Here is a 21,274-nt window from a genome sequence, read left to right on the forward strand (position 1 = left end):
AACAAAGACAAATTGCAATAGAATTGTAAGTCTTGCATCTATAGAAGACCACATTTCAAGGATCTTTGTCCACCTGGGATCCTGCCTTCTCGTGCGTTCGTTAAGTTGCCCCCACCAGAAGACGATCCCGAGTCCTTACCAAGAGTGTCGATTTCTAATTGTCTCTTCTGTAAGATCAAGTTTCAAGAAAACAAATCGGTCTTTGTCTGTCGGTTGTGTTTTCGAAGATGGCGCTGTCTCTTACAGTCATCCTCGCAATGCTTTCTTTCCAGTTTCATTTTGTCTTCACCGACGGGTATGAGAAACCTGTGGAAAGAAATCGATGGAAGGTAAGTTTAAGCACCCTAAGTACCTTCTACGGATTTGATGGAGACATCTCTGTTTATGATATCGACTAGTCGTGCGTAATTTCAAAGCTCGGTCGCACTGGATTAAAATATCACTAAACGATTGTGTCATTCACCAGAGATGAACGTTTGCTGTACAGACTAGTAGTAAATGAAAAGGAACGACGAGAATCTAGGAAACGCATACTTTTCCTTAAGGATCGAGATACTTGTTTCTAGGATACCAAACAACTATCTGAAGAAAATCGTGGGTAACACAAGGATTTGACGTTGGGGTTGGGGGGGGGGGGGTTCGCTTAATCGAGCCGTGCCTGATTACCTCATTTCAGTTGTACATCACGAGGGAGTGGGGCTCTTTGCTGTCTATTGATTCGAGATTCGGGAAGGCGATTTAGTGGGCTGAACCTGTCGATGTCCCGAGAAAGGACTCATAATGAAGAAGGAGACTTGTGCATTCCCTTCTCCTCTGTCTTCACCCAACCCCCCTCTTTATTTGTAGAGGAGAAAGAAAGGCTAGAAGATAAGAGAGGGAAAGATTTCACTAGATTTCACTGTCTATGAAAAAAACAAAACAAAACAAAAAAACAGTTGAAGATGCCCCCCCCCCCCTGCTTGCAAATTATTGCCTTCGTATGATGATCTCTGCACCCTGATTCCAGAGAGCCCTCAGCGATGATGATATCATACTTGGTCTTAAAATGTACGAAAGGAAAATGGCCGGTTTGCAGAGAAAAATCCAACAGCAACTGGCGATTATGAAGAAACAAAAACGTCAGATCGACTTGATCAAGTATTACATGAAAAGAAAAGGGGACGATTACGAGAAGGAAGACCTAAAGGGGAATATTGTCACTGATACTGAAAAGGGAAAACAGAATCTACAGCTAATGTCATTGGACAACCTGGTGCGTGAAGTAGATCATCAGGAAGAGCGACAACGGGTAAGTGACAGGTGTCATTTAGCGTAGGTTACTGTTCAAGTGCTCTAGGCTTGAAGGCGAGTTGGGAATATCAGGTCGAGGCTTCACGATAATTTTCCACGTAAAAGGGTTTTAAAAAATGCAACGAAGATTTTCATTTAAAAGAAATATTTTGTTTATTTATTTATTTAGTTATCTACGTGCGAAGGTACTTTGTTGAAACAGCTATACATGAAAAGAGATATTTAACATGTAATTTTTCCTTGAAGTCTGACAATGAACCTTGATCTTGTAGGAGATGCAAACATTTCAGAAGTTCTCCTTTAAATCTCCCATATTAGTAGAATTCTTTCAGTTATTGATAATTATGATATAGTAGTTCCAAAGAAATAAAAGCGCAAAAACGTGTTGGTTTACAAGGATAGAAAGCTAATATTGTAAACTATTGTTAAAAGTGGTCAGGTATGTAAGTCAATGGGCAACATATTCCTAGCTACAAAGACAGGGGCATTTTGTCAAGAGAAAAATGATGCATACGAGACTACCTACAGTGTAATTGTTCTTACTCGAAATCGACTAAGACATTCCTTGAGAAACCATTGCCATTTCCTGATAGGCTAGGCTAAATGGAAGAACTGAATAAAGATGAATAAATGAAATTAAAATGGGAGATTTCCACTTCTTAGCGACTTTCAGGTGGCACGATTCAAGCCGGTTGCCTACTTAGTTAAAACAAAAAAGTTTCTCACCGATACATATATATAATTTAACTAGTGCTTACAGGGCACCCGTCCCCCCCCCCCTGAAATTTTGGTGGGCAGACAGCTGACACTCCAGACTAAAATTTAAACCCTTGTTTTAGATTCGCTGCTGAGAATTCCATTGTTATTTTGTTTCCATTTGCCATCAGAAACTCTTGGAAGAACTTAAGAAAGAAAACACTGTTATGGGTGACATTCAGCAACGTGTGCTCAACAATCGCGCGGTTTGCCGTGACACGCGCACAGAATGGAAAGACGTGGGTAGTGGTACGATCAGAGAACTCTCCAGGCAGTACGTGAAATGCAATGGTGACGAGCTTTTGCTCCGATTTTATTTGCAAAAGAAGTCCGCAGCTGCTAAGAAAGTCAGATATAACTATCGATGTTGTCGATTGAGTTTGAAAGATAACTGGCAGAGGCCAAACGACATGTGAAGGAATAACTCTGTATTTAGCTTTCAAAGCCTACCGATACTTTGCACTTTCTGGTGTTGCTATAGTGAGTTTAGACATGGGTTTTGAGCAACGTAACAATTACCTTCAGTTGCTTACTTTTCCTGGAATCCTTACATCGAAGAAAAATTAGATCAAGAAGAGAAATTATATTTCGTTTTTTCATCAGATTGTTTACTTCCTCGCAAAAGTGTGGGCTATCAGAGAGCAGAGCGCGCAGTGAAAAGATTTGGTTTCGATTTAATAAAAGAAAACTGTATCCTTTTTTCTTAACAAAAGCGAGTTTTAGCTTTTTGCGCGTGGCCCTGTCTTCCTCCCTATGTTTGATGCCGATTTGACTCTCATTAAATCCTTACAGAATTAAATTACCACTGAAAACTTAAATCTAAGTATTCCAATATACCTTCGCATGAGGCTTCTCGACCTGGCCAGCGTATATCGAATAGGATTTAACACCATAGTAATCAACTGTAAACTGGAAATTGACGGTTCTTCGTATCTTTTTTTTTGTTTCGATTTTCGTTCAGTTTCGTAAACAACTGTCTGAGGATGGGCTAGAAAATACAACTGAAGTTAACAATGTACGGCTGATTAAGAGCATATTTTAAATTTCACTTTATAAATAAATTTACTCGATTATTCCACTAGCTAAAGAACTGTGTAACAAAAATGGGGTCATTAACAAATAGACATGTTCTTTATGAAAATGCAGGGATCAATTCTAAAAATAAACTGAGATCCGTTAAACAAAAGAAATAAACAGATGCTGAACTTTGCTATCAGCTGCAAACATGTGGTTCGTCTAAACGTAACTTCCCTGTTTCAATTGCATTTTAAAATTCACTCTGCTCGCGAAGTGTAATTGCAGTCGATGAAGTCGGCGATTTTGGTCGCTAGAAAAAAGTCTTTCATCTTTCCATTGTCCATTGAAACTTTAAGCAAAAAATCACATCAATTTAAGCAATAGACCGCACCTTCTATTGGTTTATAGATATTGAGAGAACCCTCGAAACGTTTATAAATCACGAGCCAAATCGCGTTAACAAAATAAACTTCAAATTTTAATTTTTTACCGGTGCACCGGAGCAATTATTTTTAACCAATCAGCGCGTTGCTAGTATTTCAGTTATTCTTTGAACATCTATTTTGACATCTGGCAACCTTTAGCTTGTAAATGACAAGATTATTTTATATAAATACTAAGGTTCATATTTATCATAAACCTTACAGTGAGAATTTATTGAGACGTTAAACGGAATATCAAATGTCAGCGCAATTTACAGTTATAATTAATTTGTTAGTGATACACCGTGTTGACGAAAAAAAGTCAGTGCGGACCAGTATATGCAGACAGAATGTTCTTCAGGGCATTTTCTCATTAGTGAAATATCTCGTCTTCTCTTCTTTCCTGATTTCCTGATTTGTAATTGTTAGAAAACAAACCTCAATGATAAGAAAATAATAGAAATAATGAACAAGACACCCTACCGGCTCTGATGACGTAAACCGTATTTTTAATTGTACCAACAATAACTTTTTTTGCATTAATTTTGTCGCGGAGAGCCATTCCGCTTGTGACATCGCACAGAGATTCATCGATCCTGTGATTTGCGACCGCTTAATTTTGCGGGATTTTTAATCCTGACTTGAGGTGATTATATGGACGAATTAGTCGAAAAGTCCAGGCATCTAGGTAAGGTTTTATCGGAGCGGTTTATAAAAATTTACACGATTAGTGACGGAAATTTACCCTGGTGCCAATGGTTTCGCCGGAAAATTTTAGCAGGTATAAGAGAGCCAGGGCGAAAAGTACACTTGAGTGCATGGTTTTTTGACTCGCACATCTATTTGCAAGCGTTACCTTACGTTCGTGAATAAATTGTAATAAATTCTTTCATCTCTGGGGAGAATAATTTGAATAAACAAGGCACTGAAACAAACGAGAATTTCTTTTCTCTTTTTACTACTTCCTTGATGATTGTACAGTTTGTCCGAGCATGGTGACATAGCGACTTTGATTAAGAAGACTTAGCTCAACGGAGTTTTAACTCTTCTCGTATTTTTATCAGCTAGTTTTGTTTAGTAAATACTTCACTGATCATGCAATGTTTTCTTGACTTAAAAAAAGCAACTGTTTACTTTCCTATGTCATAGTTTGAATCGTCGCGAAGAGGGTAAGTCACTCGGAGTCGAAAAAAAAAAAAAAAGAAAGAAAGACGAAGGATTTGAGAATTGGAATTATGGTAAAAGTCTACGATAAAAATCAAAGTTATTCGAAATAGTCACCTGTTACGGCATTTTTTAAACCTTCAAGACTAAGTTATGTCCTTATTTATGGCTTTTTCTGTACGTTCGTGCTACGTAGTCTCATCTTCTTTAATTCGTCACATCCTGTCTGTAAACAGAACGTAGCTGGCTGGTTTTTTAGCGATTTCCTTGGCTTCTTTCAATTTGGAATTGAAACAGGTTTCTTCATAGAGTCTGTGATATCCTCCGAAATGGCCGGGAAAATATTATCTATGTAAACTTTGTTTGGAAAAATCAGAACGGCTGATTGCTTGATGTATCTTGTGTTAAAAATAACAACACGTAAATGGTTCATATTCAAATTATCTTCAAAAAGAAAACATGAATTTGAATTTTCGCCCACGTCTGAAAGGAACAAATTGAAGTTGCCTTAAGGTTCATTACTATGGCGAACATATGTCTAGATGAGAAGTATAAATAATCATAGCACGTCATTAATGGCATATGTTGAACTGTTAATAGTTATTTCTCACTTCTTGGCTTTTGTGTATTTCAGGGCTGGCTGCACACTTCCCATGAATGGCGTTTACAACACGAACAATATTGTGGCCACCAACGAGTCGTGAGGTAAGATATGACTGACCTAGAGAGTTTGAAGCTTTTGCGAAAAATGACAGAGGGCGAAACTGATGGTGTTTGATTGCCATACTGAACTAGTTAAAATATTTGTATTTCCTGCGAAAAAGCGAATACCCTATATCTTTCTACTTCTACTGATGTATTACAATCCGAGGAAAATGGGAATATTGAAGAAAATTATACTCTGCTTTTCGATAGTGGTAAATGGTATCTTGAAATATCATGGGTCTTGCAAATATTTACCGATCTCGACACCTCGTCAGCTATCACGAGGAGTCTCTATGTCTCCAAGTTTCGCATTGCATATTAAGGAGTTGTGCAGCTCTTCTTTAGTGTCGATCTCTGACTTAAAGCATAAGCATCTCACGAGTCTTGGATTTTCTGACCATACGCCACCTTGTTTTGTGCTGTGTTCAGTTTGCTGTGAACGCCACCTTATTATTCTTTAACTTGTATGATTTCGCCGATTTACAAACTCTTCTGAGACAATTACATGATTACGAAATGAGACATCTCTATATCCTAATATTGATTCCGCTGCTTTTTTCTATTATCCGTCGCATAATTAATAGACTCAATTGATCAGCTAAACAAAAAAATTATTTTGGACGACATTTCGTCGTTTTTCCGCCCAATGAGGATTAAAGAGGACTTAAACTTGTCTGGTTGAGAGGGTAAATTGTGCATTGTTATTATAAATGTATACCTTGACCAATAAACGAATAAATAGATAGATGGACATAGAAATGATAACAGATAAGTAAATAAATAAGTAGATTAAAAAACAAGTTTGACGGATTAGAAGGCCTTACTGGTTTTGCCTACCTTACACATATTTACCTTTTCAGTTTTCGTTTTCTTTAAAAGTAATTTTTTTTTAATATTTTCATCGTTTTCTTACGGTAAAAATTTGCATGAAAAGTTCTCTATATTGGCATAGAATACATGTTTTTGTAGTGATTGCGGACAAGAGGAAATTTGTTTTCCAAGGTAGAGAAAGTGTCATATTATCCAACCCGTTCTGTTCCTTGTACAATATTTTTCAGCAACAGGTAACAAGTCGATGAAATGTAAATGGCAGTTGTTTTCGATGGAACTATTTATTTCAACGGAATATAAAACTCTAAATGGCATCAGGATAAATACACGTTACACTCGGTCTGTGGAAAAGATCCTTTACGTCAGTAAGTAAACAGCGCAAAATGCTAGTCTCCGATCAAAACAGGTTAGTTCCATGCGGAATTGCTTTAACTCTAGATGCGTCAACTGCTCAGATTATTGGCGATACATTAAGTGCAAAACAAACATGATCTTACGCTCGAAAACGCGAACTTCACAGCAAGTGTGAGGAACGAAAGGGTGGAAGTGAAGACGAGGCAACCTCCATCCCACCACCCCCGTAAACTTCTCACAGAAAACTCCGCGCTGGTTGCCTACCGACTCTAATCGCAGACGACGTTTAATTTCAAAAGGTTCAACGATTAAATAATTGTCATGAAAAGGCAACGTTTGCTCAAAGTATTGGATGAAAGGTGCCAAGAGTATCGATCATCCGCTAAATATTGGCTCATATGTCTGCACCTCGACTCAGCGGACATTCCAGTCTTTATGATTGATACCCTTTTCCGGTATGTTCGTACAGGAAATCCACTTAGGTGCGAACATTTTCTAAATATTTTCAAATAAATTCTTTTCCAAATGGGCTATCAGAAAATACTGAGTTGCACACAAAAAGCCAGTAGAAAATATGTTAACCTGGTGAGACTTCAAATCTTTCCTTGGTTTCTCTTTTATAATGATAGCAACGATAGTAATCATGATATGAAGCAGTGCTATGGAACGATTGGCAAAGCTGCCGGCTACATGACAAATTAATTCCTTTTAATAGCCTTACACAATAGACAATTCTCAATTTTTTCTGCAACGTTTTTTGTTTTTGAATTTATTTTTTAAATCATATTTTATGGTCAGTGCCACCCGAATCGAGCGGACACGTACAACATGCGTTTGACTCTGCTTGCCTTAGAAACTTTAAAAGCTATTGAGCCTCAAAATTTCCATTTTTGAGGAACATAGAAAACGATCTAAGGTTAAGAACATCATGAAAGAAAATGATCCTTGACCATGTGGTGGCTAGGACGAAATCCTGTTAAAGGACATTTAATAGGAGTGCAAAGCTTGGATCAACTAAAAAGCACGAATTATAAGATGTAAAATACGTGGTTGGAGGTCTGAATACATTATTTTTCTTCCAATATAATTCTAATGCAAATAGTTTATGCCTTTTTACTTGTGTTTTCTTTGTAACCACTAAAAATTGTCAGGAAATTTCTCCATACAATATACACAAAATCAGCCAAGGAGAAGCGGTTATCAACTAAAGCAAAAAGTAATCAGTCGCAGTTAAAGACAAATTACTTCTTTATAGAAGATTAAGATAGGTTTTCCGAGGTGATACCAAGGAATAAGTTCTAATATGGCTCATTGGTTTGGCCAATTATCATACCCGGAGCATTGTTTTCTCTGAAGCAAACACGTCATTTTGAAGTCGACCGTGATATTATTGCCGCCAATTCAAAGACATTATTATTCCAGGTTTATTCAGGGATCAAAGCACAAAAGTTTCTATTGAATTTCCTATCTATTGGGCCTAATAACAACCTAATGTGTGCTTAGCCTTCTGCATATCTCTCAGTAACTGAGATTTAATCACTCAAGTTAGGGTCTTCTAACAGACTCTGCTTTCTTTACCTCTGTATCTAGCGGTATTTCCACATTTCAGTTGTTTATTGTGAAAAAAAAAAAAAACCTTGACGATATGCGAGGCATTGCGTCACTTATGATGTAATGGAATTGGTTTGTAAAAGGATTATAAACTGACCTCCGCGTGTCCAATATCCTGTTTTGCTCTGGTCAATATTGTTTGTTGTCGTAGAAGAGAAAACATAAACGTTCTTATCCGACATGGACGACGTGAGTAATGTCATCGGCATAGTTTGGTGATTCGTGAGTTGACGTAGTGAAGACGATTTGAGGCATCTGGTGCCCACGGCATACTGCTATTATCTTTAAGGTTGTTGGTACGTCCACAGGAAATGGACTTCTGTTGAGTCTATACCACGGAACCTCTTTCACCTTTTCGCCCGACCAAATTACTGCTTCTTTGCTGTCTGTCCTGATGTCTTCTCCCATTTCCCCAAAACCGGTAGAGGCACAACTAACAAGTTGTACATTTTTATTTTGAAGAAGACTGTAGAGCTCAGCCGTCGTGCACACTACAACGGAAAAAATATCTGGTGGAATGGGCGGAAAATGGAAAACAATACCTCAGCATCGTGGACTGTCATACCTGAACGCTCTGTTGGGCACCCTGTCAGCGGTTTCTCGTTAGCAGTTTTGGAAAAGGTATTATATGCAGAGCAGCAGACCTTTCTTTATGCATTTTTTTATCTCGAGTATGGTACGTTCGATCTAATGTTTTACAGGTAGGTTTGTCCGAGCCAGTGTATTTAGCAAATTAGTCGAGTAGATTTACACGATCTCGTCGCCATCAGCACAGGAAGTCGTTTTCGAGTTGCTGATGTCCGTCACACTTTTCAAACCGGGAAATTTATTTGAACGCACGTTCGATTCCTTCCCAAACCAGACTGCAGTGTTTCGAAGTCGCTTCCATTCTTTGTCTCAACTAATGTCAAAACTTGAGTAATTGCATGAAAAGCCTAAATTTCACTTTTTATGTCATGACACCTGGACGCTGTTTTGCTTTTGTTGTGATATTCAGATCGCAGAGATTTTGGATTGTTCTCAAGAGGCTGTGCAAGATACCCAAAACTTACAGAGAAACTTAGAATCTCTCATAGAGGAGAAGGAACACTGGAGAAACTTTATGGATATGGACGAGTGGAACAGAGCAACAGTCGACGAGGTTGAAACAGCGTGGAAGAAAAGGTATTCACCCCTGCCTAGCTTATTCCTAATTACTGATTACCTTCGTGACTCTTTTTTATAGCCATCAGGCACATTGTTTCGATACCTCTTTTATAATTAATGCGATAACTAAGTGAGGAAGATAAGTTGCAATCGATTCGAGTGGAATGTTTGGACGAGGATATAATATACTTAGGTAACAAAAGGGGTCAAAAGTAACATCCATTTCTCACAATTCGATATTAGCTTTCAATCTTAGAGTTATTCATAGATGTCATGCTGAGAACGCACTGAAGCTGTAGCATTGACTAATTACAATAAGAAATTGAGTTTCAAGTTGTTATGTATTAGCCCGAAGAAGGGAAAGTAATCTTTCGTGATATCGAAAATCTTTTTTTTCTTATAGAAGTATTTGTTCACTCCTAAAGGTTATTTTGCTTTATAATTTGCATTAGTTTGAAGGTAATGAAGCTAAGATGAATGGCAGTTGGAGCTTTTCCCTACAATATGTTTCGTTTGAATTCATCGTTTCTCGTAGTTTCACAACACGGGAATTCAAGATTCACCTCAGTTGAATGACTTAAATTATTGTAAACGCCTGGACCTCAGACTGTTCTTGGTTTCAACAAATACTTTCCGCTTTGAATCGATTTTAAAATATTCTGTTTCTGATGGCGTGCATTTGTTTTGTAAAGCAGTTAATTGTTTGGTATGATGTTTTTGCGGTAATTGCATGGGAAAATAACAAACGGGCTGTTTCCCTCATTAGTAAAGAACTCTGTCCTTCAGTAAACAATGGATTATAATCACCTTGAGAATTTGACCGAAACGAGAACTTAGCTGTTATCACGTATTCATATTAGACTGAGTAGATGTCGGATGTCGCCCTTGAAAAGTCTATTTTGTGTTACCTTTAAATCATATTAGCAGAGCCGATTGGCTTCTTTGATGTGGTTTCAAAGAGTGCATGCCTCCAAAATATTGTAACCTGAACTATGGCGTGAGAGATACAAAGGAAAATATGTTGAAGTTAAGGAGATCATAGCAACATTCTTGGGAAACCAATTTATTCAATGCTAACTACCCCCTAGTCTAGCATTTTACAATCATTTAAAAATAGTTATTTTCTTTCCTCATGAGTTCATTTGAGACGAACTGAACACTAGCCAGAAGGCATTGAACGCCTCCGGTTTACCGTGATCCATATTCAAACGGGGCGGGCTTGGGTTTAGATGATCAGGTGACTCCCCAGCTCCTTGAGAATGTTGTATCCTTAGGGCGAAGGATGCGATCGAACCACGCGAAGTAAACTCATAATCATAAACTGTTCTTTAACTAGTAACTCTACATCATGACATAAGCGCTACTTTCATAGAATAACTAAGCTTACATTCCGTGGTATCACCCAGTCTCAATACGTCTGGGTCATCACAGAAGAGATCTACGACCAGAGACTGGTCGAAACCATGATGCGTGAGAATGATGTGTCACGACAATTAAAAAGCATTTAATCGATGAAATTGAAGAGATAAAAGTGGTTGATCACTGGATATAAGATCAAGGGTTTGTTATCATGTTAAACAACCAATATCGCAATCTCCATTTAATGTTTTCGAGATATCAGTTTTTTTTAAAGTTCTTGTCTACTTTCATATACTAAGATCTATTATAATGGATATAATTAGAAGGTCACAAACTATTAGCTCGTGCCTGTCGTTATTCAAAGTGGAAAGAGAATCAAAACAATAAAACAAAACAAAGCTATAAAGCAGATATTAGCAGGCGCTGTTAGGCGACAAGACAAAGACTAATACGCCTGTTTAACAACTAGTTATTGTTTTAATTCCGCGATGCAGGAAAGATAAGGGACGTCTGTAAATAATTTCTTTATCCAGCAGTAAGTAGAGATATGGCGAATGGCCCAATTTGTCAAGGCCTGACTGGTGATTTTGTGGGTAAATGGTCTAATTTTCCGAAGAAGAATGAATCCCAAGCCTCGCGCTTCCAAAAACGGATACTATATGTTTCGTGTTTGTCGCCGTGTTAGAAACAAAAGTCGCCAAGAGTTTTTTTTTCCATTTACCAATTGTATGAGCTGAATAGGAGATAAAGAAGAGTAGCTAGGAAATTAATACCTAATGAATTTTCATCACCGAGGGTTCTGAAAGGCACCTTCGTTCTAAATAGAGACATAGAATGATTGGTAAGACAGATATCGTAGATCTCATTTAATGAAGCGTACGACCACATTTGTTTATTTTCAAGCGCCGCCCACAAACTGAATACTTTCATCAAAACGGCGCAAAGCCGTTTCTCGCCCGAGGCTATAAACCTCATGTCAACTCGGGGCCAACATCACGCTTTGTGCACTCTTTAAAAGTTTAGTCCTGAAATGTTCGAGTTTACCATTACAGCTTCTTTACATCGTGAATCACCATTTTCCCGTTTTTCGTCTTACCCCTTTATTGTCTTATTCACACCAGGACAAGCGAGATCTTCAGTCTATTTTAAAGGAACGATGAAAATGACTCCAAACCTCGTGACCTAACTATGCCTTCTCTCACTTACCTTCAACACCCTCGGGATTTCGTGTTTATGATGAGTTTGTGCTTTGTATGTTGACATGGAAATTTCACCACACAAGGTGGATGTATCTTTGAGCGCTCTGATATATAAACAAAGTCTATGCGTGCGTATTAGAAATAATCCACTTAGCACCATGTTAAGAAATTTAATTACACTCGGAAAACTGTGCGAGAGCCCCTGAATGATGAGGTAATTTTGTGATATAATTTTTCTCCAAGACCGGAAGCTTTTAGCATTAATCCCGCGAAGGAGTGCTTACACCAGAAAAAGAGTTTACGAACTCAAAATATATTAGAACGCACATTTGAAAGAAGAGGGCCTAATTTGATCTTGATCGTTAAACACATGTTATCCTGAACAGGTTTCTTATGAGCAGGTAGTGGTCACGGTACAGCCACAATAACAAAAATAAAACAAGCGACGTATCTTCAACAGTCTAGAGGAGAACTTTGTGGTGAATAGGGCCATCACGAGTTTCATGAGTGATATTTCATTTCTACAAATGAGCTTGTTACAAAATACAGTCATTTTCTAAGATTTTGAAACCCAAAAGAAAGAAGATGAATGTTGGAATATTTAGGGCTTTGCAGGAGTGGAAAAATACCAGAAAGAGCTAAATTAATTGGTGAAGGGGATCGCTAATACGGATTATAAAGTCATGAACTTGAAAAAACTTAATGATGCTAAAATGGTCAAAAAGTGACGTAGTTAATAGTCTGTCGTCTTTCTTTTTAATGACTTTATTATTTTCCTTTTTCTTTTGAGTTCTCGTTTTCGAAAAAACCTACTTACTCCGCTTAAATTGGTTGTTGTTTCGGTCTCTGAAACCGCCAGAAGACTGGACACAATCAAAGGAGTTTACATATAAGGGTTCTCTTGTGTCACTCGTAATAAAGCTAGTCCTAAATGCTACGTCATAGTGATTAACAAGGTCTTGGATGGAGTCTGCGGGCTCTTGTAAGTCATCAAATAAACTTCCAAGATTAGCCTCGCAGTATCAAAGGAACCACTTATCACTTCAACTCTGGCTTGCTTGGTGTATTGACCTGTGCAAATGATTCAACTCTGCAATCCATTCTAAATGCTTGGTAACATGGACTCGACGTTTCCTTATAACATCGATGGTGGCTGCACAGCTTGGATACTGCAGTTATTAAGGTTTGTTTTGCGCCCAGAACCAAATTATGTTCCGATATTAGAGCACGCACCATAGCTATTGTAACATCGTGTTGAAGATACCTCTTTCAGATGTCAGGGTTTGATCGTAAATGCAAGTTAAGTACTGACTGTAGACCCATACTTTTCTTTCTAAAAAATATGTTTGTGCAGTGACTCCAAAACCCGTAGGTGAAAACCATTACATTGCACTCACGACAAATGCGTATTATGGGGTCGTTTTTGTAGTTTCATCTCGGCAGTAAAGCCAAATGTTTCCATTCAAATCAGCTCTATGGAGACACAAATGAATAAAATTATAACTACTCAAGCAGTTGTATAAATATCAAGAAAAAAACGAAATATAGAACTCTGTAACGTATTTACAATGTAATGTATGGATGCACTATGTTTACATTATTGGGCACTAAATTTTTACACCCGGCCATATATTGTTCTTGTTGAATGCTTTTGTCCAAGACGAAACTACATGTGGTCTAACGGTTTACTCGGATACCTTGACTGTAAATAGTCATTGTGTTTTAAGCATCTTTGCCATTCGGCTTGCGATGCAAATGATACACACTTTTGGTTTCTTGAATGACGCTCACGATTGTTCATTTTGCAAGACGTGGAGATTTCAGTACAGAACAAATCAAGGCAGTTAGGAAGAATAACTTCCGTCCTCCGTGATTTTACAGCGATAATTTCAAAGCCTTCCGGAAAAATAGTAAATAGACTGGCAAGTGTTTGATTAGAGTAAAAGATCAAGAATAAACCTAAAATCCTGCAAGAACCCCCTTGATTTTCTGAAGTACAAAGCGTGTCATTAGTCACAAGTAGAATTTTCAATTGATTCTGAGTTAGTAGGTAGCTTTTACAAATTTGCGAAGTTTTAGGAGATATTTTGAAATTTTAACAATAGTTGCACACTTTATATCTAAAACGGACTTGGTATTCCCGAAACTCTAGGTTCCCCTGGCATAGCTAATTGAAGTCATTAAGCCATTTGAGCCTTATTTAGTGAAAACTTGATGATATTAACAAAACTTTAAATTAAACTGTCAACGAAAGCAGACGCAGAAAGATTCATCAATTTGAGAAGAAGGAGAGTCGACACTCAATTAGAAGAAACAATCCTCCGCGGCCAAACGGAAACTTGTTATGGCATACCTTTTTTTCTAAAAACCAAAAACCTGATGTTAATCAACTAAGTTATACAGTCCATGAAGTAAATCATGTTCAAACATTGTTCAAGTGTTGTTTTTACTACACTCGAGAGCTATGCAATAATTGTTTATTATTTCATACACAAAGCGGTGAATATATTCTCTTTCCACAAACAAATTTGCTGTTGGTTTTAAATTTCAACTCCAAGGCTGCAAATTTCTCAGGTACTTCCTATGGTATTCACAAAGGATCCATATCTATTCAAAGGTGTTTTGGAAGGAAGTGTTATTTCGTTTTCATGTTTCGGCAATGAGCTGGCCTATTCGAAGGCTTACCCTTGATCCCACGGCCCTATTCAGCGTCTATTAATATTTTTGCAAGGGCAATGAAAAGTGACATTTATGCCATCAAAATAGACGCTTTTTGCATATTCAATTTTGTTTTTTAACTATTTGTTTGCGTAGCCAACAGATTCTTTTGCCGTCCATACACATTTGTATTTCTTTTACCCCCTTCAAAGTTTTCTTCATAAATCAGTAATGACTTGAATAATTGCTTCAGTATTTGCATTGTTGTTTCCTGAAGCAGCTCTTTCACTGCGTTTTAAAAAATGATTGTTTTCGAGCATCTTTTAAAGAAAGCAGTACACATGCTGGCCGACTTCTTGTCGCCAGGTCATAAAATGATGTCACTGTATTTGCGCTCCTCGATAGGAACTCCATATCGCTTAAAACTCTGGGAGTTTCTTGAAACAAAGACATATTCCAAACTGATCCCTGAAATAAGATTTTTCTACACTGGTTGGCCTGAAAACCGTCCTAAACAAGAGCTACCCATCTTTTTCACACAATTGTGGCCAATCTTGTTACGTGACAAATCGCTGTTTGACAAGAAAGATTGTTTGTTGAAATGATTAACTAAATGTTTGAAGTGCTTTCTGTCGGCGTTTCTTAACGGAAACCTGAAATGACAGGATAAATCTTTCAAGGTCATTTAGGTCACTTCGTGTACTGTGAAAGAATCATCACAAGTGAATTTAAAGAAATAGTCAGTATCAAACAGAATGCATCCATGTAATATTTTGCTACTTATTCAAAGACAACATGAAACTGAAATATTCAGTTAGAAATTACAGCAATGAATTAGAATTTTCAATATGTTCTTTTATGCTAAATGCATTTGAGATTATTATTATAAGTATAATAAGAGACAAGGGTCTTTCTTATCTGTTCATGTTTGAAACTTTTAGAAAAGAAGCTTCCAGCAGTTTTGTTTCTTTGAGATGTTTCGTTGATCTCCAAGGTTTAAAAGTTTAAATACTCTGATAAAGAATCTATTTTAACGCCTGTTTGGCAATGGGAAGGAACGTCCGTCATAGAGGAAGGTATGATAAAAGCAAGAGTACTTGATCGTCATTTATCACTTCTTGGTAAACAAAAAGAGTTACTTTCAATTGGTCGGAAGGAAAAGATTCGTTCATTGACTAATTAGAAAATGAATTCATTGATCAAGAGAATTTTTTGCCACTATCGAAGAGGATTTTAATCTTCTTCTTAGTTGTATTGGTTTGTGGGACCGTCATCAACCCCATCTTGCATTGCTTATTGCAGAAAAATTCATCTGACTGGTGATTTGAAAGGGTGATATCAACTCAAAAGTGATGAAGAAAATTTAATCTCTAAGCCTATGTGTCGTGCGTGAAAAAATTTTGGTCTTTTTCAAGCCTGTAGAAATCAAATATCACAACACCTTCTTTTTTCACAGTTGAGAAAAAAAAGGTACGGCAGAAACAATACCTTCCGACGCTCCATTGAAAACAGGCCGCTTTAAATGACGTCAGTCATGTGCAAAACAGAATGCTGATGTAAACAATAGAGAGGTCTGGCATGCCATCATAAAGAAGTCTTGTGATTTGAAAGCACCTTTGCAGCTGTACCGATCTGCCCTTTTTATACGATATTTCATGAAACTGACTGTGAAAATTGTTGAAATTTTAAGATAAGCCATGGCAAATCTTTTAATGTTCCATGTTGTGGCTGTTCATTCAACGGGCAGTAAATCACTCGTTGAGCTCAGGTAATTACATTAATCCTCATTGAGGTTTTCCTGTACTTTCTAACGGATATTCTCTTTTAACTCGATTTTTGACTCAGTTGTTTTGGTCTCTAATCTTTTTTAATGATGGAAACTTAGATCTCAGGGTGACCAGTCAACGGAATTACTTTCCTTGGAAAATCTTCCTGACGGAGGAACACTTGAACCTGAAAAACCACATCCTCACACAAGACCTCTTCGGCGTTCGCACACGGACCCCACAGACCTACTTTGGGTATTTCGTAGACGTGCATCCTTGCTAGCACAAAGAGTTCATCAAGATCTTGCCTCCAGTGGAAATACGAATGAATGCAATGAGCCATTTCGAGATGAGAGCGTTGAAGAAAACTGCAAGACTGAGCAAGGATTTAATAAAACTTTTCCCGGCAAGGTACCTAAACTAATAAATAATGATGATGTGCACGGTAGTTACACTTACACCTTCATTCGTCTAGGGTATTGTCGTTATGAGATGGCTCCTCTCTATCAAAGCGAATATGTTACCCGACAAAGATTGTACCAGGGTCCCACTTTACACAAGTGTCCTGGAATACTTAACGTGTTAAACATGGTACTTAGATCGTTAGGGGAATAATTAACCCTTCAAGTTGGTATGTAAACAACATCTCAGCGAGATATATTAGTATTATTAAAGACTTTTTTAACATAGTGAGATATCACATGGACAATAAGCGTTCGATAAAGATTCGGCTAGTGTACAAAATGTAATTTTCGTACCTGAAGGGTTGTTTGTTAATCGGCACACTAATTTATTTTATATTTGTTCCATGTAAGCCTTGTATTGACAATTAGGCTTGCGATTGTCTGGTCTAAAGCACCTTAGCCGATGATCTGCATCTTATTTCTGAACAACCTTCCCTAGGAGCGAGTTGGTAGCGCCGCAGTTTTTCGATATCGTTCTTCTGCGCCAAGAGATGATCTCTTGCTGCGCTTATGACGGAACTGTAAAATACATCATTTGTTCTGATGCCACCATTATCGTGAAATTATGGAACACTGATTACCTCGTAATTAAACAAGGGAGTGTTACCTTTATTTTGTTGAAGCTTCAAGCCGCCAGAATGTCAAGCAATTACGACTTCTTTGAGTTCAAAGGTGGAAGAAACCGAATCTATATATGAAATTTGCTTTGTTTTCTTCTCAACTATTATAAATTAAAACGTAATTGTTATACAGCAATTCTTTAGCCTCGGACAGAAAGTTGGTGAGCGTTTTCGACACAATCAATCTTTGGATCTGTCCGACCAAAATTATTCAAAAAAGTTTTGTTGACTCAGTCGCCTCTGTTTTTGAAGGCGTCCGCTGGTCATAACATTACTGAAATAGAGCAGCGTTATTGCTATCACTGCCATGCATGCATGTGAAGAAGGTGCAGATTTTAGACCCCCGGACAATTGCGCGGCTCCAAAAGCACGCGTTTACTTTGCAGGAAGTACTGACAAATCAAAACAATTAGACGTCATCGCGGAATACGATCTGAGCTTCTTTGTGGATTAGCTATTGAGAAACAAGAATTAAATTTGATTGCGAACCGTGAGAATTTTTTCCAGATTAGTGGATACCACTGTGCCAAGAATAAAAGGCGTAAGCACTTAAATGACTGTAATAAAAGATTGTCATCGCAGCTTTGTTTTTGTTCTGTTGAGTTTCTATGGGCGGCTCTATGTCGCCGTGAGGGTCCGTAGATCAGTTTCAAGTAGCTAAAGAAAACTTCTGTGCTTCTTTTATTTTTGTTTCTCGGGAGTTTTATGGTAGCTACATTCTGTTGAAATAAGTGGTGTTAATATAAACTTCTTAAGGCATTAAGAGGCTTAAACGGGTAAACAAAGAGCAATTTGCCTTCAGAGGATAAAGTACCGCTTATAACAGTTTGGATCGCAAGTGCTTTTCATTTGACCAATTATATTTAGGCTGAGCTAGTCCATTCTTGTATGGGGTATTGGCATAACTGGAATAGTTAATCACAAATATCTATGATGCTTGATGTGCGTGAAAAAACAATTGCGAGGAGAAATGATTAAAAATCAAGTAATTATGGGACTCATGATAACTTTTTTGTGATTGTTAGGTATTCCTAGTCAACAGATCGTTTCATTGCGTCTCAGTCAGTAAGGCAGGTGAGAGGGGTCTCATATTTACCAAACAAGATCACCTGTCTCGTACAAAGCATGTTCTGATAAACTGGAAACGTAATCTGATTGAAATAAATTATATAAGCGTCTTTTCATGTCATACGTTAAACTAAGGTTAAACCCTAAACGCATATCGAATCGTAGACTGAAGACTGCGGGTTGTTTCTCCAGCGGAACCGTTTAGGTGAAAGTAAAAGTGTAAGAACGGGACTGAATCATTAGCCATTCGCGCTTTTCAGTGTTATCGAAAGCCAAATACACTATCATGATTGTCAGATTACAAAGCCTTGAGTAATTCTTTTCAAACGTGACTTGATTAGAGAAGGAAAAAAAGGAAGGGAGGAGGAGAGGTCTTACTTTGTTTGCTTGTCTGTTTGTTTACATTTGTTGACGAGTTGCTGTGTCGAACGAAAATCCCAAGTTCGTTTTCATGTCAACCATCGATGGTTTTCACTCCTTCATCGATAACACATTAGTAAACCATTGGCATATGGAGAGTACGCATGCACGTTCTCATATTGTGACGGTGATCTCTTTTATGTAAACTAAACAATAGTTACGGCCTGACGGCTATGTCGGCCACTGTGTATCTCTATATGTCGACGGACTCTAGCTTGTAGTGGCACCATATTTTCTAGCTTGTAGTGGCACCATATCTTCTAGCTTGTAGTGGCACCATATTTTCTAGCTTGTAGTGGCACCATATTTTCTAGCTTGTAGTGGCACCATATTTTCTCGCCGGAATAAGCGCCTGAGGGCTTATTCACAAATTTCGGCTAAAAGAAGGGGCGCTGATTGGAAGGAGGATGCTTAATCGAGGGGGTGCTTATTCATTATTCATTGCTTTCTTCCAACGCATCCCAATGTATCATCGTGGAAACTAATTCTCAAAGACTAGAGAATGGTATATAGTTGTTCCTGAGAAGCTTACCGCATTTAACAAGAGCGGCAGTATAGGACAAATAGTTAAATAAGGGACCCAAGGCACGTAGAAATGGAAATGACTGGAACTGATGGCTTCAAGGTGCTGATTCCATTTTTGTTGAAGCTCTAAAAGTTATGAATGAAGTGGCAATAGAACAAGGTTAACTTGTATATCTACTTCTTAGGAAAGTAAGGGACTGTGGGGGTGGCGCTTATTTGACATTGTGACCTGAGAGGTGGGCGCCGTTGAGGGAGGGTGCTCCTTGGAGCGTGAGCGATTTTTCGGGGAAACACGGTAATACGGTTCAATAGACCAACAAACCGTACGTGATAAACCATAGCTGGGGGACGAGAGAAAATCACCAAATAGTTTCATGTAACTTCATACAAAGAAATTCGGCTTTCTAACTAGCCCAGTAATGGCACTAAAATATTTCTGTTCGGTGTCACACCGGCGCGGAGCAGGTGTCCCTTTGGCAATTTTCAATTTTATTCTTTAAACAGGCGCAGTTCCTAAAGGCACTAATTGGCAGTTAATGTTAGGACAGTAAATAGACCATTCTATCAAAAATATCATACTTACCTTGCGTTGGGTAATAATTTAGGGGTTGTTATTCTTGAGAAATTCACAAGTGAACACATCAAATCTGGACTTGTTTCTTACTCGCAGGACACTCGACTACCTTGCATTCAACAGTTGCTATGAGTTCACGCGCTCGGTGTTTGGGTGCATGGAGGTATTTCATGAGATCTCCTGGGATTTGATAGACTGTTGTCTGGAAGGCATGAGTTCAAGCTTCAAGGAACCTTTAATTATGATTTAGCTGTTGAAAGCTAAAAAGTCACCACTCAGTCCGCCACTGAAACAAATACAACTAATTCATATATTTAATTTGTCATAGGGAATCCTGCTTCGCCAAACCCTTTCATCCGAATCAAAATTATCACTTAAATAGAAGACATTTATCGAATCTATTATTGTTTTGGGCGGGTGTATATGACTTTCAGATTACACAATGCAACTCAAGTTGGTCTTCCGGTGACAGAAATTATATGTTAATATGGTTGGAGCCTCAGGGCTTGAAGACAATGGACTGTGACTCCCATCACGTCATCTTTGATGGATGCGATCAAAATGAATATTTTCACTATACGCCCATATGATTTCATTCGAGGACGTACAACTCAAATGTGTCGCGAGTCTCCTAGACTTTTGGTGACAAATTTGTGACGATTCGCAGAACTCATTTAAAAGAAAATGCAGGTGATTATGTCGCTTTGAGTCGCAGCCAATTAGCGGTGTAGTTTTAAGTATATTTTCGTTTAACCTCTTTAGATATGTCATGCAATTTTCAATTCTCTTTCAGACTCAATATTCGCGTTCGGTCAGCTCGTCTTCGCAAGGCAAACATCCAAAGGAGCCCGTCGGGAATGAAGAAAGATCAAGAGAATCAAGCAGTGACAGTGAGTCAAGGGACACTGCTTACGAATGGACCGCTATGGTGAGCTTACGTGGTTTCATCAGATATCCTCTAACCATAATTCTGCTAACACGATTGCAAATCGTTTAGCACTTCATCGTCTCTTTGATAAAATGCAGTAGACCCCGACAAGTGCCACCGATCTATACAAACTCTAAATTAAACTCGATGAGCGCGATAACAGACATAATATGGATACGATGTTTATCAACACTGTTTATTATTTACTTTCCACTATACCCAAACAACTGCTCTCACCCACTGAACAATTCTGTCGCACTAACTTACGACACAAAGCCGTCATGCATGGTGAACATTTAGGTAGGCTATGCGGCACTTTTCAATGTTACTGGATTCGTCACTATTGACTTGCTTATATTTGAAATTGGCTTAAAGTTAATCCTTAACGTATACTGAA

General features: G+C 38.0%; 2 protein-coding genes across 5 annotated transcripts in view; both read left to right on the top strand.

Moving 5' to 3' along the window:
• Nucleotides 1-99: 99 nt before the first annotated feature.
• LOC111343910 (uncharacterized) lies at nt 100-2,648 on the top strand. Its single transcript, XM_022951112.2, has 3 exons — nt 100-329; nt 1,007-1,288; nt 2,178-2,648. The coding sequence occupies exons 1-3, from the start codon at nt 228-230 to the stop codon at nt 2,460-2,462; spliced, it is 669 nt and encodes a 222-aa protein (XP_022806847.2). The 5' UTR covers nt 100-227; the 3' UTR covers nt 2,463-2,648.
• A 5,598-nt stretch (nt 2,649-8,246) lies between these two features.
• Nucleotides 8,247-21,274, top strand: part of LOC111343906 (uncharacterized) — a 30,608-nt gene continuing 17,580 nt past the window's right edge. The window contains exons 1-4 of one of the 4 annotated variants that reach the window (XM_088763476.1): nt 8,247-8,771; nt 9,148-9,314; nt 16,398-16,689; nt 20,743-20,877. In XM_088763476.1, the coding sequence (XP_088619602.1) occupies nt 8,679-8,771; nt 9,148-9,314; nt 16,398-16,689; nt 20,743-20,877 (687 nt within the window). In that variant the 5' untranslated portion in view covers nt 8,247-8,678. Of the gene's footprint in view, nt 8,772-9,147; nt 9,315-12,937; nt 13,038-16,154; nt 16,281-16,397; nt 16,690-20,491; nt 20,640-20,742; nt 20,878-21,274 lie in introns of those variants that run through there. The other 3 variants (XM_088763477.1, XM_088763478.1, XM_088763479.1) reach the window with 3 other exon arrangements.

Source organism: Stylophora pistillata, chromosome 6 (genome assembly GCF_964205215.1).
Source record: "Stylophora pistillata chromosome 6, jaStyPist1.2, whole genome shotgun sequence".
NCBI lineage: Eukaryota > Metazoa > Cnidaria > Anthozoa > Scleractinia > Pocilloporidae > Stylophora > Stylophora pistillata.

Coding starts and splice junctions, on each gene's coding strand:
- LOC111343910 (XM_022951112.2), top strand. CDS start 228: ATGGCGCTGTCTCTTACAGTCATCCTCGCAATGCTTTCTTTCCAGTTT. Junction 330..1,006: donor TGGAAAGAAATCGATGGAAG/GTAAGTTTAAGC, acceptor CCCTGATTCCAG/AGAGCCCTCAGCGATGATGA. Junction 1,289..2,177: donor ATCAGGAAGAGCGACAACGG/GTAAGTGACAGG, acceptor ATTTGCCATCAG/AAACTCTTGGAAGAACTTAA.